General features: G+C 61.5%; 1 protein-coding gene across 1 annotated transcript; it reads right to left on the bottom strand.

Annotated features, from left to right (window-relative positions):
- Positions 1-1,250: 1,250 nt before the first annotated feature.
- Positions 1,251-17,963, bottom strand: IGSF9 (immunoglobulin superfamily member 9). Its single transcript, XM_026487442.4, has 21 exons — positions 17,915-17,963; positions 15,690-15,939; positions 15,291-15,479; positions 11,195-11,347; positions 10,319-10,473; positions 9,955-10,072; positions 8,342-8,483; positions 8,112-8,257; positions 7,878-8,020; positions 6,562-6,702; positions 5,932-6,048; positions 5,603-5,753; positions 5,289-5,412; positions 4,857-5,032; positions 4,308-4,558; positions 4,055-4,139; positions 3,778-3,954; positions 3,508-3,550; positions 2,321-3,181; positions 1,915-2,042; positions 1,251-1,729 (listed from the first exon to the last, which is right to left on the bottom strand). The coding sequence occupies exons 2-21, from the start codon at positions 15,745-15,747 to the stop codon at positions 1,548-1,550; spliced, it is 3,540 nt and encodes a 1,179-aa protein (XP_026343227.2). The 5' UTR covers positions 15,748-15,939; positions 17,915-17,963; the 3' UTR covers positions 1,251-1,547.
- Positions 17,964-19,958: the final 1,995 nt, after the last annotated feature.

The following is a 19,958-nucleotide window of genomic DNA, read 5'->3' as shown; positions in this document are numbered from 1 at the left end:
CACCCGTGAGAACCTCGGCCTCCACCCCGGAGCTCTTAACTTATGCCTTGGTGGGAAGCTTTTTGCCTGGAACTTTAGCTCAAGAGTCGAGGAGTGTTTATGTGGGAAGAAGCGTCTTGATCTAAAAAGGGTGGTTAGGTAAACCGAGGCGCAGGAAGACCCTCCCCGCCCCCCAGGTGACTAGGGTGTGACTGGGGCTGCAGGTCAGGACAGTACCCGCACGTGCTCCTGCTCTCCACCTTCTTCAGGCCTGGGCAGGAACTCACAGTGAGGTCATTTTTGCCCAGGGCCCAAGGGTGTGATCAGCTTGGGACCCAGGGTTCAGATCTGACTTCTCTCCCCTCAGTCTCCTCCTCTCTGACCTCGCATCTCTTCTTAATCCTGGAGGGACCAGAAGAGACCTGGGGGCGGGGAGGAGGAGGCTGGCAGTTCTTCCCTGTCTGAGAGTGGAGGGGAGCATAGTTTAGGGGTTGGAGAAGCGCCCCCTTCAGGCTTCTACTGAGCTGTACGCCCCTTTCCCTGTGGAGTCCCTGCCTACAGCCAACAGTGGGGTTCTTTAGTTTGGTAGCAGCTGCTGTTTAGCCTGTTTTCCAAGGACATAAACCACCAGTGTCCTCCCACCGCTCCATCCCCTCTTCCCCAATCTTATATTCCAGGGCCAAGTGAGTCCCTGGGAGACCAAGTGTTTTCACTCCTCTGTGCCTTCTGCCTGAGATGCTTTCCCTCCCTTGACCAAGTTCTGACCTGCTCTACTCCATAGCCACTGTGTGAACTTTGGACAAATTCCTCAAGCTTCAGTTCCCCAGTCTATAAAATGGAACTGGGAATTTTACCTACCACAGAGTGGTGAAAATGACCCATGTAAGGAGCTTAAGGCACTGCCCGGCACATAATGGGGGCTCAGCTGTTTGCAATTGCTGTTACTCGCACCCCATGAGGGTCCCCCCACACACAGGGAGCACTGTCCCAGCACTCGCTATAAGCGCTCATTGTGGACTCCTTCCTTTGGCCACAATACACAACACATAGCTTTATCACAGAACTTATCACATCACACTGTAACTGTTTCTCTGCCTGCTTCACTGGCTAGAAAGAACTCGCCAAGGGCAAAGGCTGGACTTCGTGAACTTTGTTTTCTCAGCATCTAACTCAGTGGCTGGTCTTTAGGAGCGGACCCCCAACCCACTGCTTTCTGCAAGGGATTTTCCTATCTCCCTCTCAGATTCAAAGGCAGAAGACACACAGAAATATTTTTCAGACTTTCTTTATTCACCTGTAAAAAACCTCACCCACACCACAAGCACCATCACCATTACCACACACACACACACACACACACACACACACACACACACACGGGCAGACCTAGGATCCCTGTTCCAGTCCCCAGGCTCTAGGGGCCCAGCATACACATCTCATACCCAGCCCACCCCCGCCCACCATCAGGGGCTATGCCTGGGTACCAAAGGGACAGGGGCAGTGTTCCAGGCTGGAGCTGGGTCTTGCTGGGCCCTCCTCTGCATGGGCTGTGCACCTTCACCCAGCTTTCACAGCAGAGTGGCCTGTTCAGGATGGGGGACTGGCTGTCTATAGACAGGTAACCGGGCCCTAGTGGCATCTCGGCGGCGCCGGAAAGCCAGGAATTCCTCCCGGAGGGCAGCGCAGCGGGCTTCAGGGCCCGGAGCATGGGCCGTGTTCGGGAGGCCGCCCTCCTCGGGAGTCTTCGCATCTGCAAGGGGAGGGCAGAACAGGAGAGGGAAAGGTCTGAGGGTCACTGGCGCCATGAAGCCCCGCAGGCCCTGCCAGTGCAGACGAGCCAAGGGAAAAGGAGCAGCAAGCCTGGGGCATGGGGCCCGACTGGGAACAGACTGGGACGATGCGGAACAGCGAGGCCTCTCTGGAGGGCTCTCACACCTTGCTCTGGCTCTGCTTCAGGTAGGGGTCGAGGGCCAGCCAAACCCAGGTGCAGAGTCTCCAGCAATTCCATGTCCCCAGGGAATTCTGAGTCCCACTCGTAGTTCTCATCCACAGACGTGTTCCTCCTGTTAAAAGGGACAAATGTACAGTATCAGGTAGAGAAACTGAGGGTGACCGAAAAAGCCCCAACCCAGAGCCCCGAAGCTCAGGTGGGGCTATGTGTTCCCTGAAGATCCCTGGACCTCAGCAAGAGGAGGAGCAAAAGGACCTCTTCTAAAAGGAGACAAGTTCTCCTGGTGCCAGGGTGGGAGCAGAGCCCAGAAGGCACAGGGCATCAAGAAAGGGCCGGGAAGTCTGGGCAGGAACTGGAGCCAGGGCAGGGGTGAGCAGGGTCTGTCCTCACCTCTTGCTGACTGTCACCACATGCTCCCTTCGGGGCCACCTCTCAGGGCCACTGGCCCAGCTGCTGGTGTCTCCCGGAGCAGGGCTGAGGTAGCTGCCTCCTGCAGAGGGGGCCGTAGAGGGGGGCCGAAGGAACGAGGCGCTGCCCCGCCCGCTGCTCTGGCTGGTGAGGCTGCCCCGAGGGGCTGCAGGGAGAAGGCTTGGCAGCAGCCGGTCCCTCAGCGTCCAGTCGGCCAGTGCTGTGTACAGGGGCTCTGTGGTGGCCCCGGCCCCAATCACTGCCCCAGGAAGCGCTGCCCTGGGGGACACAGTGTCGGAGTCCAGGGGGTGAAGGAGAGAGGAGGTGGGGCAGGGCCGGGTATCCATGTAATCTGGGGGTGCAGCAGGGGCAGGCTCCTCAAAAGGGGGCCAGTCCCCATCCACATTCATCTCCCGGAAGAAGGGCAGGCTCAGGTACTGCAGCAAGGGTCCTGGGCCAGGCAGAGGACTAGGAGGGGCTGCGGGAGGGGGCCCCACAGGGCTGATGTCTGCAATGCAGAGAGGCTGGGGCATCCCACTGGGGCTGCTGCTGCTGCAGTCATAGGACCTGGCCTGGTGTTGGGCCGGGGTCCGAGGTTCAGCTCGCTCAGAGCCTGACCTTTCTTGGGGGGTCCCCACGTTGGGTGCCATGACAAAGCGGCCATCTGGTCCTCGGCAAATGGGCTCCAGGGGTAAGGGCCCCCGACTAGGTGGAGGATCCGGAGGGGGACTGGGGGGGCCAGCGGGCTCCCCCCAGAGCAGACTCTGGCGCAGGCTGGGGACTGGGGAACCCTGCAGCTTCAGCTTCGCCACACTATCAGGGCTGCCGGAGCCTGGAGCAGAGCTGGGGAAGGACAGGAGATCAGGCTCTGTGGCAGGGGCCCAGTCCCCCTCCCAGGAGCCAGCATCAGGCCTTGAGAGGTCTGGTGCACAACAGAGCAGAGCTAGGGAGAGTAAAGGAGACAAGGACCCACGTGGTGGAGAGGTGGAGGAAATGCACCGGCAGCAGTGGACCGGGGGCTCTGGGGACCAGTGGGCTGGGGCCTCTGCACTGCCATCCTCACCTCCTTCTCACTTCTGTTCCGCCCCTCCCAGCCCGCCCCAAGGCCCCGCCACGGAAGCTGAGATAGTGGGCACAGAGGGCAGGCAGAGGGAGGCGGAGGGACTCACTGTGGAGCTGACTTCCCGGGCGGAGAGAAGATAAGAGGCGCATCTGTTCGGGCAGGAGAACCAGAGGTGACACCGGCAAAACTCAGGCCCTCCAGGGCCCCAGACGTGAGCCTCAACCAGGGCCTGCTGGCAACCCCTCCTGCCCTGGGACTGTGCAGGCGGACAGGGCGCACCTGGCCCCGCGCGGAGGGGTGGGGGTGGGGCCTTCCACCGCCGGGGGCGGGGCTTAGGGGGCGGGGCCCTGCCGTGAGCATGGCCTCAGGGGCCTACCTTGGCGGAGGCGCTTGCGGCGGCGGCGGGCGGCCCTGCGCCGGTTGGTCAGGCAGGCGGCCAGGATGCTCACGAGGACAGCCACGCCCAGGAAGCAGACCCCGCCCACCACGCCGGCCAGGACCGGCTGGGGCAGGAGGCCGGGCAGCTGCGTGCGCGACGGGTAGACCTCCAGGCCTGGGCGAAGGGCCACGAAGGGGGGGGGGGGGGTTGGTGCCCACGATAGTGGGCTCCGAGCCCCCGTGCCCAGCGCTCTGCCCTCCCGCCGGGAGCTCACCGGAAGTGGAGACGTTGGCCGTGTTGCTGGGATCGCTGACATAGCTACCCGCGAGGGCCACGAGGCGGAACTCATAGAGAACGTCCTGGGGGTGGGGGTCCAGGAAGGGGGTCAGGGCCTAGCGCCACCCATCCCAGCCCCATTCAGAAACACTACGGTTGCTAGGTTAGGGTGGGAAGCTGAGGTTTGGGGGCTGGAGCTGGGCCTGGACCGCCGAGGGGAGGAACGTCCCTGTGCCAGCCTCCACACCCACCTTGATGAGTCCTGGCACCAGCAGCTGCATTTCCGTGCCGGCCACGGCCCGGTCCAGCACCTCCCAGCCCTGGGAGCCTTGCCGTCCCTCCAGGACGTAGCCATCCAGCGTCTCAGGGACCAGTTCCGGGGGATCCCAATGCAGGAGCACCCCCCGGGGTGTCCTCACTGCCACCAGGCCTCGGGGAGGTGACAGGGGAGGGGGCATCTCAGTTGTCGGAAGCCTGGGGGCAGCTGGTGTGGTGGGAAGTCCTGAAACAGGACAGATAGGCATGATGGAGATAGGGCTCCCAGTGCCCTTCCCCGTCCCCTGCCCTTTCCACCACATGCCAACCCCTCTCTCACCACCACCCCTGCCCCCATCTCCGTGCCCAGACATTCTCCCAGAGCCCCTAAAGACAAACCTCAATCATGTTCCACAAACCCCTATGGACCCCCAAGAAGCTGCCCAGCACCTCTTCTCCCTCCCTCCCAGGTCATCCCACATCCCGGTTTTCCCTACCAGTCCTTTGCCACCCTGTCAGCTGCTCTGGGGGCTGAGGTCTCGCACCTTCAGGGGCAGACAAGACGATCTCGCTGAAGGGCCCGCTGCCCAGCTTGTTCTGAGCTAGGACGCTGAACTGGTACTGGGTATGGGGCTGCAGCCCTGGCACGAGGAGGTAAGAAGCCCCCACAGGCACTGCCAGGGACACCCAGTCATGGTGGGTTCGGTCAGGATGCTTGGCCCTGTAGGACGTGAGGAAATGGGGGCACCTCATGAACTAGGAGGGCCAGGAAGCTTTGGAGTCCAGAGATCTGACCTGTCCCCTCCCCTCAGCCGTTCGGGGTCTCAGGACCTGGGCCCTGAACACCTAAGATCCCCTGGAAATAGGGCAGAGTTAGGGCAGGGCTGGGCTGGAGCGGTGAGGGAAAGGGCAGAGGGCCAGATGCAATGGGGGGGGGGGGCGCGGAGGGACAGGAATGGCAGGGGCAGGTCACTCACAGTGGGGTATACCAGACACTGAATCTCTGCAGATAGCCACCATCAAAGCCAGGCTCCCAGGAGACATTGGCACCCTTGGGCAAAGGCACCACGGACACATTGGTGACAACGTGGGGGCTGGTGCCTGGGGAGGGGGAATTGAGGGAGGGACGATGGTCAGGGCCCTGAGGGAAGGTGAAGAGCTAAGGGGAGTCCCAGGGCCTCTGACCTCTACCTATCATCCCAGGTGTTCCCCCACCCACCATGCCCACATGGACCTCCAGAAATAATCCCCCCGTCTCCTCTAGCCCCCAGCCGGCCCTCCAGCCACTAACCCAGCACGTAGACATGTGTGGAGGTGGCCACTCGGGCCACAGCGTTGCTGGCAGTGCACTCCCAGCGCCCATGGGCCTCCTTGGTCAATGGCCGCAGGATGAGACTACTGTTGCTATCCACCTGGGCCTGGCCCTGCAGCCCCCGGCCCACCTACAGAACCACTGGTCAGCCCTGAGGACACACGCAGCCACCCCTCACCAAGGGCAGCTCCAGTGTCCTCCCCACCCTGCCCCTGCCGGCCCCCTCCTTCCCATAGAATGACCAGGGGCAGGGAGAGGCAGGGATGTAGTGGGCGTGAACGCAGACAGAGCAGGGTCAGGAGCCTTACCTTGGCCCAAGAGATAGCAGGAGGGGGGTCTCCTTGGGCAGAGCAGGGGATGAGTAGCTCCCGCCCTACTTCTTGGAAGTATTCTTCCTTGGGCCGTTCTAGAAAAGCTGGGGGAGCCTGCAAGCCAGATCTGGCATCGGGAGGGGCCTCTCACCCTGCTATCTAAGGGCCGCTCCCCTCTCTCTGGGGCTCCTGGCCCATCCCGTCTCAGGCCCCATCTCCCTTCCTGTAGTCTCTGCTCCCTGGAGGGGCTGGAGGGACACGGGGAGCTGCACAAGGACTGGGGGGCTGGGAGGCCTTTCTGGGGATGTATAAACCTCCACAGAACACCCTTTCACCCTCCCCTCTGCTATCCACCCCTTCCCCTCCAGAGAGGCCAAGGTTCATGAGTTGGACCGGCGGGGTATCTTACTTTGAGGATGTGGGTGCCTCCCGTCCCACCTCCCCAGCACCAGCTCTGCAGAAACCTCTGGGATGGCGTCTGACAACTGCGGCTGTGCCCACCGTGGGAAACAGACTTGGAAGCCCCTCCCCACATGTGAGCACCCCACCCCCCGGTCAGCCGGTGTCAGCGCCAGGGCGTATCCTCAGCCACCTGGCTCGGGGCTGCTGGCGGGTCCACAGCCTCACCTTGAGCAGCACACGGGTCACCGGGGAGGGCCCTGCGGTACCGAGACTGTTGTAGGGGGTGCAGGCGTATTCTCCCAGAGCGTCCTCGTTCCCCAGGGCAATGATCAGTGAGCCCTCCGGGCCCTGGGACCAGCCGGGGAGCTGGAGGGAAGAGGAGAGAGGAGATAGCCACTAGTCAAAGCAGCTGGGCAGGGGCGGGAGAGGGAGGGGAAAGCCGCCTCCCTGCAGAGGACTCCTCCGCCAGACCTGACCTCTCTCTGAACTCGTCCCTCCCTTCTCTTTCCGGGGGGGCGCCCCCTGGAGCTGAGCCCTGGTAGGGGGCTCCCTGCCTGCTCGGGTGTCCCCCACTTGTCTTCCCAGCACTCCATGATGAGAGTCGGCATCTTCCACCCCAAATCCCTTCCTTTCCCTGGCTTCCCTATTTCTGTGTTAAGGGCCCCACCGTCCCCCCTAACCCCTAGACTCCTCACTCCCCCATCCAAATGTTCACCAGCTGTCCTCTGGGAAGGCCTTTGTCTAGGCGTGACGCCCGTCCACCCCCATGACCTCCTCACCTCTCCCCTGGATCATCTCAACAGCCTCTGAACCCCTCTCCCTGTGTCCACTCTGTCCTCCATTCACTGACAGACTCAACTCCTACCCAGAGCTCCGAAGCTATCACACCCTTGCTCGGACAACTTCACTGGCTCCAACTGCCTGCAGACTTTTCTTTGTAACATTCAACAAAAATGTACTGAGCCCTATTGCGGAAGCCCCGGGGGCACTGGGATTCAAAGACGCAGTGGTAGCCCACAAGGAACGCGTCCTCCTTGCAGACAAACAAAGATCACCTGGGAACGATGTCGTAGACACTTGGCATCCACAGTTCTTCATTTTGGCCCCAACCTGTCCCTCAAGCTTTCTCTGTAGCATCAGGTCCCCGTGGGCACTGCGACTCCCCCCAGCCTCGAGGACTCATCATGCCCTACACACCGCACTGCTCCCTGCCTCGGGGCCCTGGTGTCCGCCTGGAACGTCTGTGCACCCCGCAAGGCCCATCACCAAAGTTGCAGAAGTTGCTGCTGATCTGTCCTCAACCAGCCCTGGCCTTCCAGCCCAGCGTCTGTGCTGCCACCCTACCCCCTCCGGGCTGTGCCCTCCTTAAGGACGGATGCTGTGCTCTTGCTCCCCAAACACCCCACACAGCCCCGGCGAGGAAGTGTATCCCCAGTCGCCGACTTGGATTCAACAGAGCTAACTCCAGCCCAGCTGTCCCGACTAGGAGAACACCAAGCTAAGCCCCTCCTCCCCCCCCCCCCCCCGCCTGAGGCCCCTACCTTATCCAGCTGTAGGGCCTGCCCATCCTTGGTCCAGCTGACAAAGAGCAGTGGGGGGTTGGCACGGACCGGGCACCGGATCACCCCCCGCATGCCTACAGGCAGGGGCGTCTCAGGAGGCATTGCTGTCACCTGGGCTGGGTCTGGGGGGAAGCAGTGGCAGGTTGGAGGGCAGGAGCTCAGCCTGGCCCAGGGGAGGGGAGCAGGCCGGGGAGGGAGCAGGGTCAGGCTTACAGAGCACAGTGAGGTAGGCAGAGGCCGAGGGTGGGCGCAGGAGGCCGTTGCTGGGCACGCAGGTGTAGCGGCCTGCGTCATCGGGCTGGGTGGCCTGCAGCCGAAGGCTTCCGTCCACCAGGATCCGCACTCGGGGCTGCAGGCGGCTGCAAAATGGCACGTGTGGGCCAGGCTCCAGGCTTGCTCCTCAAAGTCTGCCTACCGGTCCCCCACTCACCCCCGAGCCTCACCTAATGTGGAATACATTGATGCTGTCCTGGAACCAGCTATAGGTGAGGTTAGTGGGGTACGCCTCAGCCCGGCAGGCCAAGGAAACATCCTGGGAGGCATTGACCGTGCTGTTCTTGGGGGGCACCACAATGACTGGGGGACCTGTGGGGGAGCACAAGGGAAGAGAGGGGCCTCAGGCCACAGTCCTCCCAGAACCCTGAGGTCACTTCTGTAGTTCTTCCTGATCTGCCCTCTGAAATACAGAGGGCAGTTACAGGGCCTCGGGGAACTGAAACGGGCCCTAACCCTGTACATGAAAAAATTCCTTCTCTCCCCCAGACCAGGTCCCCTGCCCTCCAGGAACACCACCACCCACCCAGTTTCTCCTGCCTAGAAGCTGTGTCTGCGTGCACGCATGCATGAGTGTGTACGCATGTGCGTGGGGGGGGGGGGGAATCGGTTTTATTCTCTGCTCATTTACCTTTTACGTCCCTCATCTGTCCCATCTGAAGTCACCTCTGCGTGTCCTACCCTACTGCAGATACCCAATACCTTACCCCAAGATACTGCAGCAATCCCTGATCCCAGCTCCCCCATCTCTGCTGCTCCAGCGGCCATTCATGCAGAAATGCCCCCTTTGGCCATGGAACGCTTCCGCTCAAGAACTCACAACAGCTCCTGGCTCCTACCACATGAAGCTCAAACTTCTTGCTCTAGCCTCGTGGGCTCTCATAATCCAAGCGCTCCCGGCCTGCCCAACCGTTACAGACTCTTCAGGTCAGTATGGGCAGCCGGCTCTGCCCTGTGCCAGCCTCGTTCCCAGTGCCCAGCCTTTGCTCTCCGAACCCCATCGGGAACGCTCTTCCCGCAGCCTGGCCAGGCCACACAGTCTCTCCCGCCTGCTGTTACTGCCCTCGGCCCTCCCTGGGCCCTGCTGCGCCAGTAGTCAGTCATAAGAGGTAACAATCCAGGCTGGCGTCGAGACTCTGCTAACGCCGGGCCCTCCGCTGGCACGCCGGGCCCTCCGCTAAGCACCTTACCGCACCATCTCTTTTAATCCTCAGGGGCCTTCTGTGGGAGGAATTACTGTCTCCCCTTCCCAGATGAAGAAATGAAGGTTCAGAGGCAGAGAAGAGCAGCGAGCTCCCCAAGGTTAGCAGGGTAGGCAAGACTCATGGGGACCTTCCCGCCGCCCGGACGAGGCCCACCCACAGTACCAAGGACAGCGACACTTGGCTTCGCTCCCCTGACTTCCCTGCAGAGCACGCTGTCTGCAGGCACAGTCCAGGCCCTGCTTCCCAGCTTTCCTCAGAAGGACCTGGACAGGAATTACTAAGTGCTGATCACTGTGCTCGGTTAAATTCTGAAATAGTCCTAAAATGCAGATATGAACCTCCTTATATATAGACGAGGAAATGGGGGATCGGGGGGTCACGCTGCGCACTGCTGGGCACTACATGTTTACTTGTCCGTTCACGGATCCTTTTAAAATAAAGCGCTGGTTTTGTAGCACCAGCCTACACTGGGAGCCCCCCCCCCACACCCGTTCCCGCTCCTGATGTGTGCACCCCCAGCCACAGGTCATGGCCCCTCCTTCAGGGGCCTGGTTCCCGGCCCTCCCCCCAGACAGCACCTAGCACCAGCAGCTGGGTGGCGTGTGAGGCGCTGCCCTCGGTGCTGGAGGCCTGGCAGGTGTAGACTCCGGAGCTGCCTCGCTCCACCCGCCGGATCCACAGCGTCCCATTCTGCACCTGGGGTAGGAGGGGATGAGGAAGGTCCCCTGTGCCTCCCCTTCCCTCCGGCCGGCCTCAGACCCTGCACTCCCGAGGCTGGCCGGCAGAGGGAGGCAGCACGCCAGGCTCAGGAAGCCAAGGCAAAGCCCCTCCTCTGGCCAGTCTCCCACCGTGGCCTTTGCCCCAGTCCTCCAGCCCCCCTCCCAGGCCTCCACCTGCCCCTCACACTCTATCAGGCACCCCCTGCCCAGCCCCAGGGCTCACTTGCACCTGACCCTGGCCCTGGCCAAGGTCCTCTCCTCGGAGCTTCCAAGTCACATGAGGCTGCGGGCTGCCCCGGGCCACACAACGCAGGGTCACAGCCTCCAGTTCCCGAACTTCCAGCACCTGGGGAGGTGTCTCCAGGAATTGAGGGGGCGCTGCAGAGAGAGAGGCATCAGGGGGTGCCAGATATCAGTCCAAAGAGCAGTGTCCAAGGGCCAGGGAGGCAGGTCAGGGCTGCAGCCCTCAGCCCACCAGCCCAGGGCCACCCTGCCTGCTGCACTCAGGGCCAAGGGAGGAAGGCACCAGCCCATCCCCGCACTGGCCTGTAGAGCTGGCAACGGGGGCTCGACACGGGCTGGGGGCTGGGAGCTGGGGGAGAGCCAGTGGCCTCGGGCACTGCTCTGGGAGTCAGGAGGCCCGGGTTCTAGACTCTGCTTTGCCCCTACTCAGAGGCATGATCCAGCCTCCACAATGCAGTGGGAATGATTAGGACCTTCCTTCTTTCTTAGGGCTGAGAAAATTCATGAGGTACTGGGTTAAAAGGTGTTTTGAAAAACAACATGCTGTATATACAGATGAGCTATGTTTTGCTCAGGGCCCACCAGCCCTGTCCCATTCTCCTCTCCGGGCCAGAGAGGCAGGAACAGGGAAGACGGGAAGAGGGGGGTCCAACAGAGCCTAGCAGGCACCTGGGACTTAGACTAAAAGAACTGGAAGGGCCGAAGTGGGGGTGGGAGGGGTAAGATGCAGACAGTGAGCCAGCAACAAGGGGTGTCAGCAAAGGTGGGGCACTGGAATGGCCCCCCCGCCCCCTAGCCACAGGTCCCCATCATGCTGCTCCCCTCCCTGCACCACCACCTGCTCCCAGCTTCATACAATTGACTGTGAGGTGCACCCAGGAGCCGTTAGCAGAGTCGTCCTCAGGGCTGTGCTGGTCCAGGAAGAGCACTCGGCACTCGTACCAGCCCTGGTCTTCTGCTCGGAGCCCCTCAATCTGGAGAGATGCCCCCTTCTGCAGCCGGACTCGCCCTGGGAGAGGAGCCCCAAATCCCTGGTCACACTGGTTATTCTCGGAGCTCAAGAACAGGCCCAGTCTCCTCCAGTTACCCTGATAAAGGTAACCCAGTTACCCCTCTCTCCCTCTGCCTGGCCTGGAGAAACACAGGTGGGGTTGGGGTCACTGAGGGCAGATCCCTTCATTCCGCCCCAGGTCACCCCTGCCTTTCAGCAGCTGGGACCCAGTTTAGACAGAAAGAAACCCAGAGCAGCAGCAGGTGGACCGCAGGAGACTTCAAGGGCTGTTGGGGGAAGGCGGGCTTAAGAGCCACACTTAGTCTCCCCGTGATTTTTACAGGACCTGCCTCCCCACTCCAGGACTCTTTACGGGGACAAGGTCTGGCTCCCAGAGTACTCCTCCCGCCAGAGGACTGTCCCTGGAAACCTCAGCAGCATTTGGGGCCCAAGCAGGGACCCAGACCTCGCCTCCTAAAGCCCCTAATCCCTCAGGGCTATTATCAACGGCCTAAGCGCCTTAGGGTGGCCAGAGTCCAGCCCAGCCAGGCAGCAAGGTCAGCAGCCTCTCACCCCATCCCCTCACGCCCCAGGGCACCCAGGGCACCCAGGCCCCGGCCGGCTGGCCACGGGGAGCTCCACAAAGCCACACAGCCACAGCACGGGCAGCTACACGTGTCCACCCTCAGTCAGAATCCGGCACGCCACCAGGCCGCCGGTGGAGGCCGCCCTCCATATCCCCACACACCCTCCCCACAAAGCTTCGGGTGTCCCCTGGCAGGGCAGCCTAGCGACAGAGGCCCACACTTGGGAGCCAGAGAGACTCCCTTGGACAAGTAAGCCAACTTCGGTTTCATCTAAAAGAGGGAAGACGAATCTGGCCAGGGGGGAGCGCAGGGAACACGGGGCCTCAGCAGGCGCTCACATACTGTTGGACAAACAAACGAGCACAAGATTTGAAATCAGAAGCCAGACTCGAGCTCGACCCTGCCCCTTGCCTGGTAACCCATCCTTTCCTTTGCCCCCAGCAATGGCCAGCCCCGCCACGCACCAAGCCGCCCTACCAGACACCTGGGACCATCTAAACTCCTGTCTGTTACCTCCCACACCCACGTGCTCAGCAAATCTTCAAAATTCTGCCTCCTCGATACCTGTTGCTTCTCCAGCATCCTCACCTACGGTGGTCTCGTAGCATCTCTCCCCTGAGTTACTCCACAGCCCACCAGGTCATCTCCCTGCCTTGAGCCCACCTCCCGTTACCTGCATCAGCCCACCACACCTTGACCTCTGACGCGGACGGACGAGATTTTCTAAATCTTTGGGGTTACAAAAAACCACCGCCGCTCTAAGACAAGTCCCTTCCGTGTGCCCGCACCAACCAACCGGACAGTGCCCTCATCGGCCCTTCCTAATACTAGAAATTCTAGTGCCCAGACGCTCTGCGTCTGCTTCTCTTCTACCTCCAGGTAGAATCTTTCCAAAATATAATCGAAGACAGTGGTGCCCCTAGTGCGGTCAGGGAAGAGGAGGGGAATGGTCACATTCAGGCTGGCCTGGTGATCTCAGGCCAGGGACTTTTTTCTTCCAAGGATGAGGTCCGGGGGTGTGGACTCTCCAGGATGGGTGGGGACCTGCTTCACGGGCTAGGTGTTGAAATCCCCACCCAGGAGATAAGCCTAGACTTTGCAGGTCAATATTTAACATAATCACACCCCTCCACCCCGCCCCGGGATTCCTCCATCACCCCAATCTGCCCGGCCACGGAGCCCTGCAGACACCAGCATGCGACCTCTCCCAAGTGCCACAGGGTAGCAACTTCTCACGATGGTGACCCTTCAAGTTCTACAAGGAAGGGAGAAGACAAAGGGTGACTGAGCCCTGACCCTGGACCACGGGCTATTAGGTACCCTATTTAATCCTCCCAAGATATCACTTAGAGGAAAGGACCTGCAGGGCCGGAGCCTGACGGGCTCCAGACCTCCCACACTCAGGGGTGTGTAAAGGGAGCAGGAGACACAGCCTCTGCTCTCAAGCTCTTGGAAGGCAGAGAACCCACACTCACGTACAAGTTCACACACACACAGTTCGAGAAACGGTGCTCGCTGTGTCCAGATATTCCAAGGACCGCCAAGCGAGAGGAATACTGAGGGCTTCCAGAGACCAGCAGGAGGGTAACAAGGGGAGATGACTGGAGAGAGCTGGCGTTCCGAACAGAAGGGGAGAACTGCTTTGAACCACACACCTCAGGACAGAGAGAAAACCTGTGGCTTTCTGCCGCGCGGGCTACCTTCAAACTACCAAGAAAGGCAGCACGAAAGCCGAAGACCAAAGCTGGCACGTGGATTAGAAGAGCAGGTCTGAGAGCCACCCGGGAGCTGGTGTGGCGTTAAGCCAAGGCCGCCATCCCCCTGGGCATCGGGGCCACGAAGGCACCCCGCGCCGGCTCTGTGCTGGGTGCCTGACAGACGGTCGCTACCTGCATCCCGGATGCTGTCCCAGCCCGTTCCTTTACTCCTCTGTGCCAGTCTGTGAATCCGCCAGATGGATTCTAGAGCCCTCAAAGATGGGGCGCTTTGGGCTCTGGCGCGGTCCCTCCCACATTCTAGGCCACCCGCCTCACACAGTCCCGGACCATCTCTCCTTCACTTGCCCAGAGGGCTTATGACAGGCCAGCATTGTCCTTAGCAACCTCCACCTCCCGTTGCCTAGCAACCGCAGTTCCGAGTCCCCTACACAAAGGCTGAGAGGCCCCTTCCACGCTGGGAGGCAGTAAGAGAGTTAATGGGCGCGGGGGGCCTCCCCCCAGGGCCCTGACTCCCCAGACTAGCGCAGGCCAGACCAGGAGCTCCAGACTGGGGGCAGGGGTGGACACAAAGGGCAGGGTAGGAAGAGCCCCAGGGGTGACGGCTCACAGCCCTTGCAGCTCCGAGGAGCAACAGAGAGAAAGGAAACCCACGGGTCACGAAGTTGCCAGGGGTCACTGGGTGCAGTGGCTTGTCTGCCTGAGAGGACAGTTTTACACCCCCCAGAAAAAGCCCTCTCCCTCCGCTGCCTCACCTGTACCTGCCGTGGCCTCACTCAAGGAACATTCTGTGGCGGCCCAGCCTCAGCCCCAGGGCGCAAACCCCTCCCGACCAGCAGGCAGAGGCAGGGAAGGAGGCTGGTGGGCACTGCCGGTTTCCCCCACCGTCCTAACTGGGGCCTGCTTTCATCAGCTCTCATGGGGCCTGTGTAGACACATCCGCTCCCACCAGGCTGTTTGCCAACAACTGCCCCCAGTTTGAAAATAAACTCCTCCTTCCGCAACACCTGCCTGAGCTCAGCCTGCCCCTCAGCCAATCCTAGGGCTGCTCTCAGGATTCAAACTCAAGAGGGAAAAGGGGGGGTCCCCTCCCCCACCAACGTCCCCCAGGTGGCCTTTCCCGGGTCTCCCTCAGAAGAGGAGGCAGGAAGACTTGCTCAGGAGCCCCGGCCCCCACCTCGGGCCTCCCACACGCTGCCCTCTGAGGCCTGCCATAAACCGCTCAGATTAAGGGTCCCTCTGGGATCAGGAGGAAGCCAAGCCCTCTGAGGGAGCCAGCTGGGGCAGAAGGCGGCCCCTGGAGGCCTATACACTAGTTTAAATCCGGACAGGAGCCACCTGAGGGAGGGACCCAGCCTGGCCCCATCCATTCCCTGATCTTTAGGGAACCTGGCCCTGGCTGGCCGGCCCCCCACGCGCATGGTCTTCTGTACTCAGCCCAGACTGAGCCCCCACTGCAGAAACAGAGGGTCACGGGTCCTCCCACCCTGCCCATCAGCCCACTCCCCAGAGGCCCAGAACCTCCTAACTGGCATTGGAGACAGTGGGGGAGGGGAGGGCAGAGCAGTAAAGAAGAGGTCTTGCCCTCCACCCCCCCAGCTCACCTTCGCTGGTAGTGTTAGAACACCTCCCAACCTCCCACCTGAGGACAAGTCTTACCCAGGTAATCAGGGTCGATGCGGGGAGAGTAGAGGCCAAACTGGATGAAGATGGGAAGCAGGAATCCAAAGCGCAGCCACTCGATGACATGCAGGGGGGGCCGGCCAGCCGGGGGCAGCAGGTCACAGCCCAGCACCGCACTCTCGCCAGCCCGGCCCACCACTGACACCACCTCAGGCTTCCCTCGACCTGCATGGAGGCGCCGACAGCAGGGACCCCAGTGAGGGCTGGGAGACAATGTTCCTCAGTAGTTCTGACAGCTCCCCAGGACTTTGTGAGGTGATTGAGAGAATCCTCAACTTCTCCCGAACCAGCCCTACTCCCCCGTGACCCTCCCCGGGGAACGCCCCCCACTTCAAGGCCCGCAGGTTGCTCCTGAGCCCAGGGAGTCCAGCTCACCGTCAGCCCCCCGGCTGATGACCAGGCTGAGAATGGCCACACTGAGGCACCGAACCATAGCCCAGCTGCCTGCTCGCCCGGCCCCTCCTACCCACGGGGGCCCAGATGGAGGGGCCCAGGGTGTCCACAGCCCAGCAAGCCCCACAGAGCCTTCTGATCGGGTGGCAGGGTTCAGCTCTCACTCTTCTGGCTGATTAGGGCTTGGCGCACATCACACCCGAGGAAGCCGCTCCCCGTAGCACCGCCAGATCTAAACGCAAAATACAGGGCAATGTACAGAACTGGCCTCCACTCAGGACCAAAGAAACCCCGCAGTTAGAGAAAGGCCAGGATGAGAGCAAAGGAAGAGAGAGGAGAGCAGATAAGTAGGGGAGGGGCATAGAGACCAGAGATCCTGCCACCCTGGGGAATAAGGGCCCCCCAGGGCCGGGGTGGGAGCACTGGAAGAGCCAGGGAGCACTGGGTGGGGAGACCTGACAGGTGAGAACATGGGGAGGGTGGGGCAGAGGAGTAGGAAGGTCTTAAGAAAGGCAGAAGAACTGCACGGAAACCCGGGGTTCTGGAAGTGCTCAGAAAGCTGAGCTGGGAGGGAACTGGGGTTCCGATCCACTTGGAAAAAGATGTGTCAGGAAAATGGGAGATGGAGAGGCCCCATGGCTCAGCCTCCTCTCTGTTCTCCTTCCTTAGTCCTGACGCTAAGAACGAGATTGCAAGGTAGAACCGCACTACGGCCTCCACCCCACCGTGCCAGGTAAGGACCCCCAGGATCTCAGACAGCGTTGCTCAGGGGCACAGAGCCGGTGAAGGGCAAAACCTGGATCAGAACCCCACAAAGCAGCCCCAAGGGAACCCACACGCACAATTCCTCGGTGAACCCTGGAAGCCGGAGACCTTGCATCTCTTTCCCCATTCGGCCTCCCAACACTGCCGGCAGTGAGTGAGTCAGACACTGGGAGGGGAGGGGCGTCCTCCCCCACCTGCTGGAAAGCACCCCCCACCCCACCCCGCAGCATTGTCCAGGTCTGGGCAGGTCCCGGGGCAGGCGGCTGGCACCACTTTCCTTTCATGAGGCTGCCAGGCAGCCCTCCCTCTGCCAGACACCATGACCCAGGAGCCTCACCCCAGTGCTTTCCATTCACTGTCCTCCAGTGTCCTCGGGGCCCAGGGTTTGCCAGGCTTTCCCTTCCCTAACCCTAGAGGCAAGATCCAGGAGAAGCCAAAAAGCCTGCGAGTCCCTAGGGTGTACAGAGTGAGGCCTGGGGCACAGAGGGTAGGAACTCTGGCTGGCCCCAGCCCCAGAGCATCTAGAGTAGTGAGAGCGGGCTGGGGGCAGGGGTGTGGCTGCCTGGGGCCTGCGAAACCCAGGCGGACTCTGCTCTGTGGCCTCCACCCCACTCCTGGCCTCACAGTTTTGAACTGGCTGTAAAACATCCTCTCTGTCCCTCAGCCTGACCCCGGGCTTCTATTTAGTGGCCCCGGGGTATGGAACTCACAACTTACCAGCAAACATTCCCCTTGCTTCCCCCTGCCCCCAGCGAGCTCTTCCATTCTTTCCTGACAGATCATTTTCCAAGTGGATAGGAACCCCAGTTCCCTCCTGGGTTTCCCCAGAATTCCTCTGCTTTTCCTACATCTTCCTACACCTCCGCCCCCACCATGTCCTCACCTGTCTGGTCTCCCCACCAAGTGCTCCGATTCCAGCTATCCCTACTTCTCACAGTACCCCCCAAATTCCCATTTCCCACCCCTGATCTCCAGCTGCACCAGGTCTCCGCGCTTCAAGGAACTCCCTTCCTGTCTCCTCCCGAATCCCCACCCACCCACTTCTTCCATCCTCTCCCCTGGAATCTCCCTCCAAAATTCTCCGGCCTCAGCCCACAATACTCTTCTGATACCCCACCCCCAATTCCCTGCTCCTTCGCCTGCTCCGGACCCCTGAACTCTCCCTTTCTGAACCCCCCAGGACCCACCCCCTGCACAGACGCTCGCGCGCGCACACACACACACACACACACACACACGCACGCGTTACCTCCAGACGCCTCCGGGTCTCGGGGAACACCCCCCCACACACCCGCCCATCAAAAATCCCACTTCAGTCCCCAGAACTCTAGTTCTGCTCCCCAAAGAAACCCACGGTGCCCCAGCCCCCGCTTGCTCCGCGCCCCCGGACTCCCGAGCTCCGCCGGCGGCCGTCCCTGCCCCCGGAGCGCCCCCGCCCTCACCTGCCCGGCGCCGCGCGGCCCGGCTCCCGCAGCCACACAATAGGGGGCGGGCCCGCCTCCCGCCCGGCGCCCCAGCGCCCGCGTCGCCCTGGAGACCGCCGCGCCCCGCCTGCCGCCGAGGGGGCCGACCGGCGGGGCGGGGCGGCCGCGACCCCCGAGCGGCCTGGGAGTTGTAGTTTCGGGAGCGCGGGACGCGTGGCCGCGGGCTCGGGTCGCCCCCTGGCGGAGCTCCGTGCACCGGGCGCCAGCCGGGGCAGCGGCCGCGCAGGACCCGGGCCCCGGGGGGCCGGAGCCGGCCCTCCCCCCTTCCCGGACCAGCCGCCCGCCAGCCCCGCCGTCCGCGCTCGGCCGGGGAGAGCCGCGGGGCCCGCAGCCGAGCTGGGGCCGGAGCGCCGGGCCGGGAGCAGGACCCCCAGGGGATCCGCGCAGCTCGGGGGTGGTGGCGGCTAGCCTCTCCGCCCCACCCCCACCGCCATCCACCCGCTTCGGCTCCGGCCCGACTGGAAATACCTGTCTGCGCCGGCGAGCTCCCAGGTCCTGCCCCGGCGCCGCCCACAGGTTCCGAGGGGACCGTGCGCCCGGGCCGAGGCTGCCAAGTCGCCCCCGCGGCAGCTCCCGGCGCCAGCGACCCAGCGGAACAGGCCGAGGGGGCCGTCCCCCTCGGGACGAGAGGCCTCCCGACGGGAGCATGGGAAGATTGCCTCCTGAACTCTGCAGGGTGTCAGACCCTGGACCACTGGCGTTGTAGCTCTTAGGTCCCCTGGGCGGAGACCCTGGGAAGCAGGCATGGCTCTGCTTGACTCATGAGAAACCGCGGACTTGCCCCATACTCCCCATCTCGGACAGGGCAGAGCTGAACGCACACCCAACCTGGACTTCATGAAACCCGCCTCGTAGAGACTTCAGGCCAGAAGATATCTGGCACGTCTGCCCCTCAGACCTTTCTCCTTGCTGAGCCATGGGCCCCCTTAGGGGGTATAGGGTCGTCATGCTTTCCCCAGCAGGCTTAAGCAGCCACACGTGCCCAGGTCCTTCCCTCTCATTGCTCTCACCCCAGTCTGAACTCCTGTGACTCCCACGGAGCCTTCCAGCCATCCCATTCATGGAATCATGACCTCAGCTTCTGCCAGGAGAGACCCTGCAGGATGCATCGAACCACTCACACCAGGATGCCAGCCATGTCCTCCTTCCAGGTGGTCCCCAGCCCCATTGGCCCACATCCTGGGCCAGGAAGCTCACCATCCCCCCAGTAATCCATTCCATCCCCAGAGACAGACTGCTGGAAAGTTCTTCCAGGTGTAAACATCTGGGTCCTGAGTTGAAAATGTGGCAGGAAAGTAGGGGGGAGGAGGGGAGGCAGGAGCAGTGGTGTGGCCTCTCCCACAATCCCTCCAGCAAAGTCTCCCAAAGTGGAAGCTTCCCGCATTACTTTACAAGGTAACAGACTTACCTGGCAGTGATGAGACCGTTTGGAGCAATGGTTAGTGGACACAGCGTGAGAGCCGGGAGAAGGCCTAGAACGGATGGCTCTCCAGAGCCTTCTTCACCCCATGGCTCCTCACCAGCCAGCAGGGAAGCTCTCCCCCTGCCCCCCACCCCGCCGTGGGATCTGCGCCCCTCTGATCCAAAGGTTCATGTCTGCTGTTTCCAGTGTTTTCTTGATGAAGGGCTAACTTCATTTGGTTGTTAAAATAACTTTCTGTAAGCTTGGGATTTAAAGTAACTTTCTGTTTTTCAAAGTTTACCATACGGTCATCCCTCCCCGCCCCCGAACGCTTATATTTTGTGAATTGTATTGTTATTGTCATTTTGCTCTGATTCTGAAGTATCTTGTGGGCTTTTTGCAAGAACAGGAACCTAGCCTGAAACTTCTTCCCTCACTGTGCCAGAAGCGAAAGTTGATAAAAATAGTTCCTGAGGCTCAAAATTAAGATTTTCTTCTGGGTCATCCTCAATCTCTTGATTGTTACTCTCTGTATTCAACAGACTAGGATTTTATGTAACCCAAGAATCAGCCAGCCCACAGACTTTCAACTTGCTGACA

Source organism: Ursus arctos, unplaced genomic scaffold (assembly GCF_023065955.2).
Source record: "Ursus arctos isolate Adak ecotype North America unplaced genomic scaffold, UrsArc2.0 scaffold_2, whole genome shotgun sequence".
Taxonomy (NCBI): Eukaryota; Metazoa; Chordata; class Mammalia; order Carnivora; family Ursidae; genus Ursus; species Ursus arctos.
This window is presented reverse-complemented; position numbering and strand designations above follow the sequence as displayed.

What these genes read in the sequence shown, in the direction of transcription:
- IGSF9 (XM_026487442.4), bottom strand. Translation starts at nt 15,747, where the DNA reads ATGGTTCGGTGCCTCAGTGTGGCCATTCTCAGCCTGGTCATCAGCCGG. An exon ending in CATCGACCCTGATTACCTGG is followed by an intron (nt 11,348 to 15,290) that starts GTAAGACTTGTC and finishes CTCCTCTCCCAG; the next exon opens with GGCGAGTCCGGCTGCAGAAG. An exon ending in AGTGTCTGGTATACCCCACT is followed by an intron (nt 5,033 to 5,288) that starts GTGAGTGACCTG and finishes CACGTCCTACAG; the next exon opens with GGCCAAGCATCCTGACCGAA.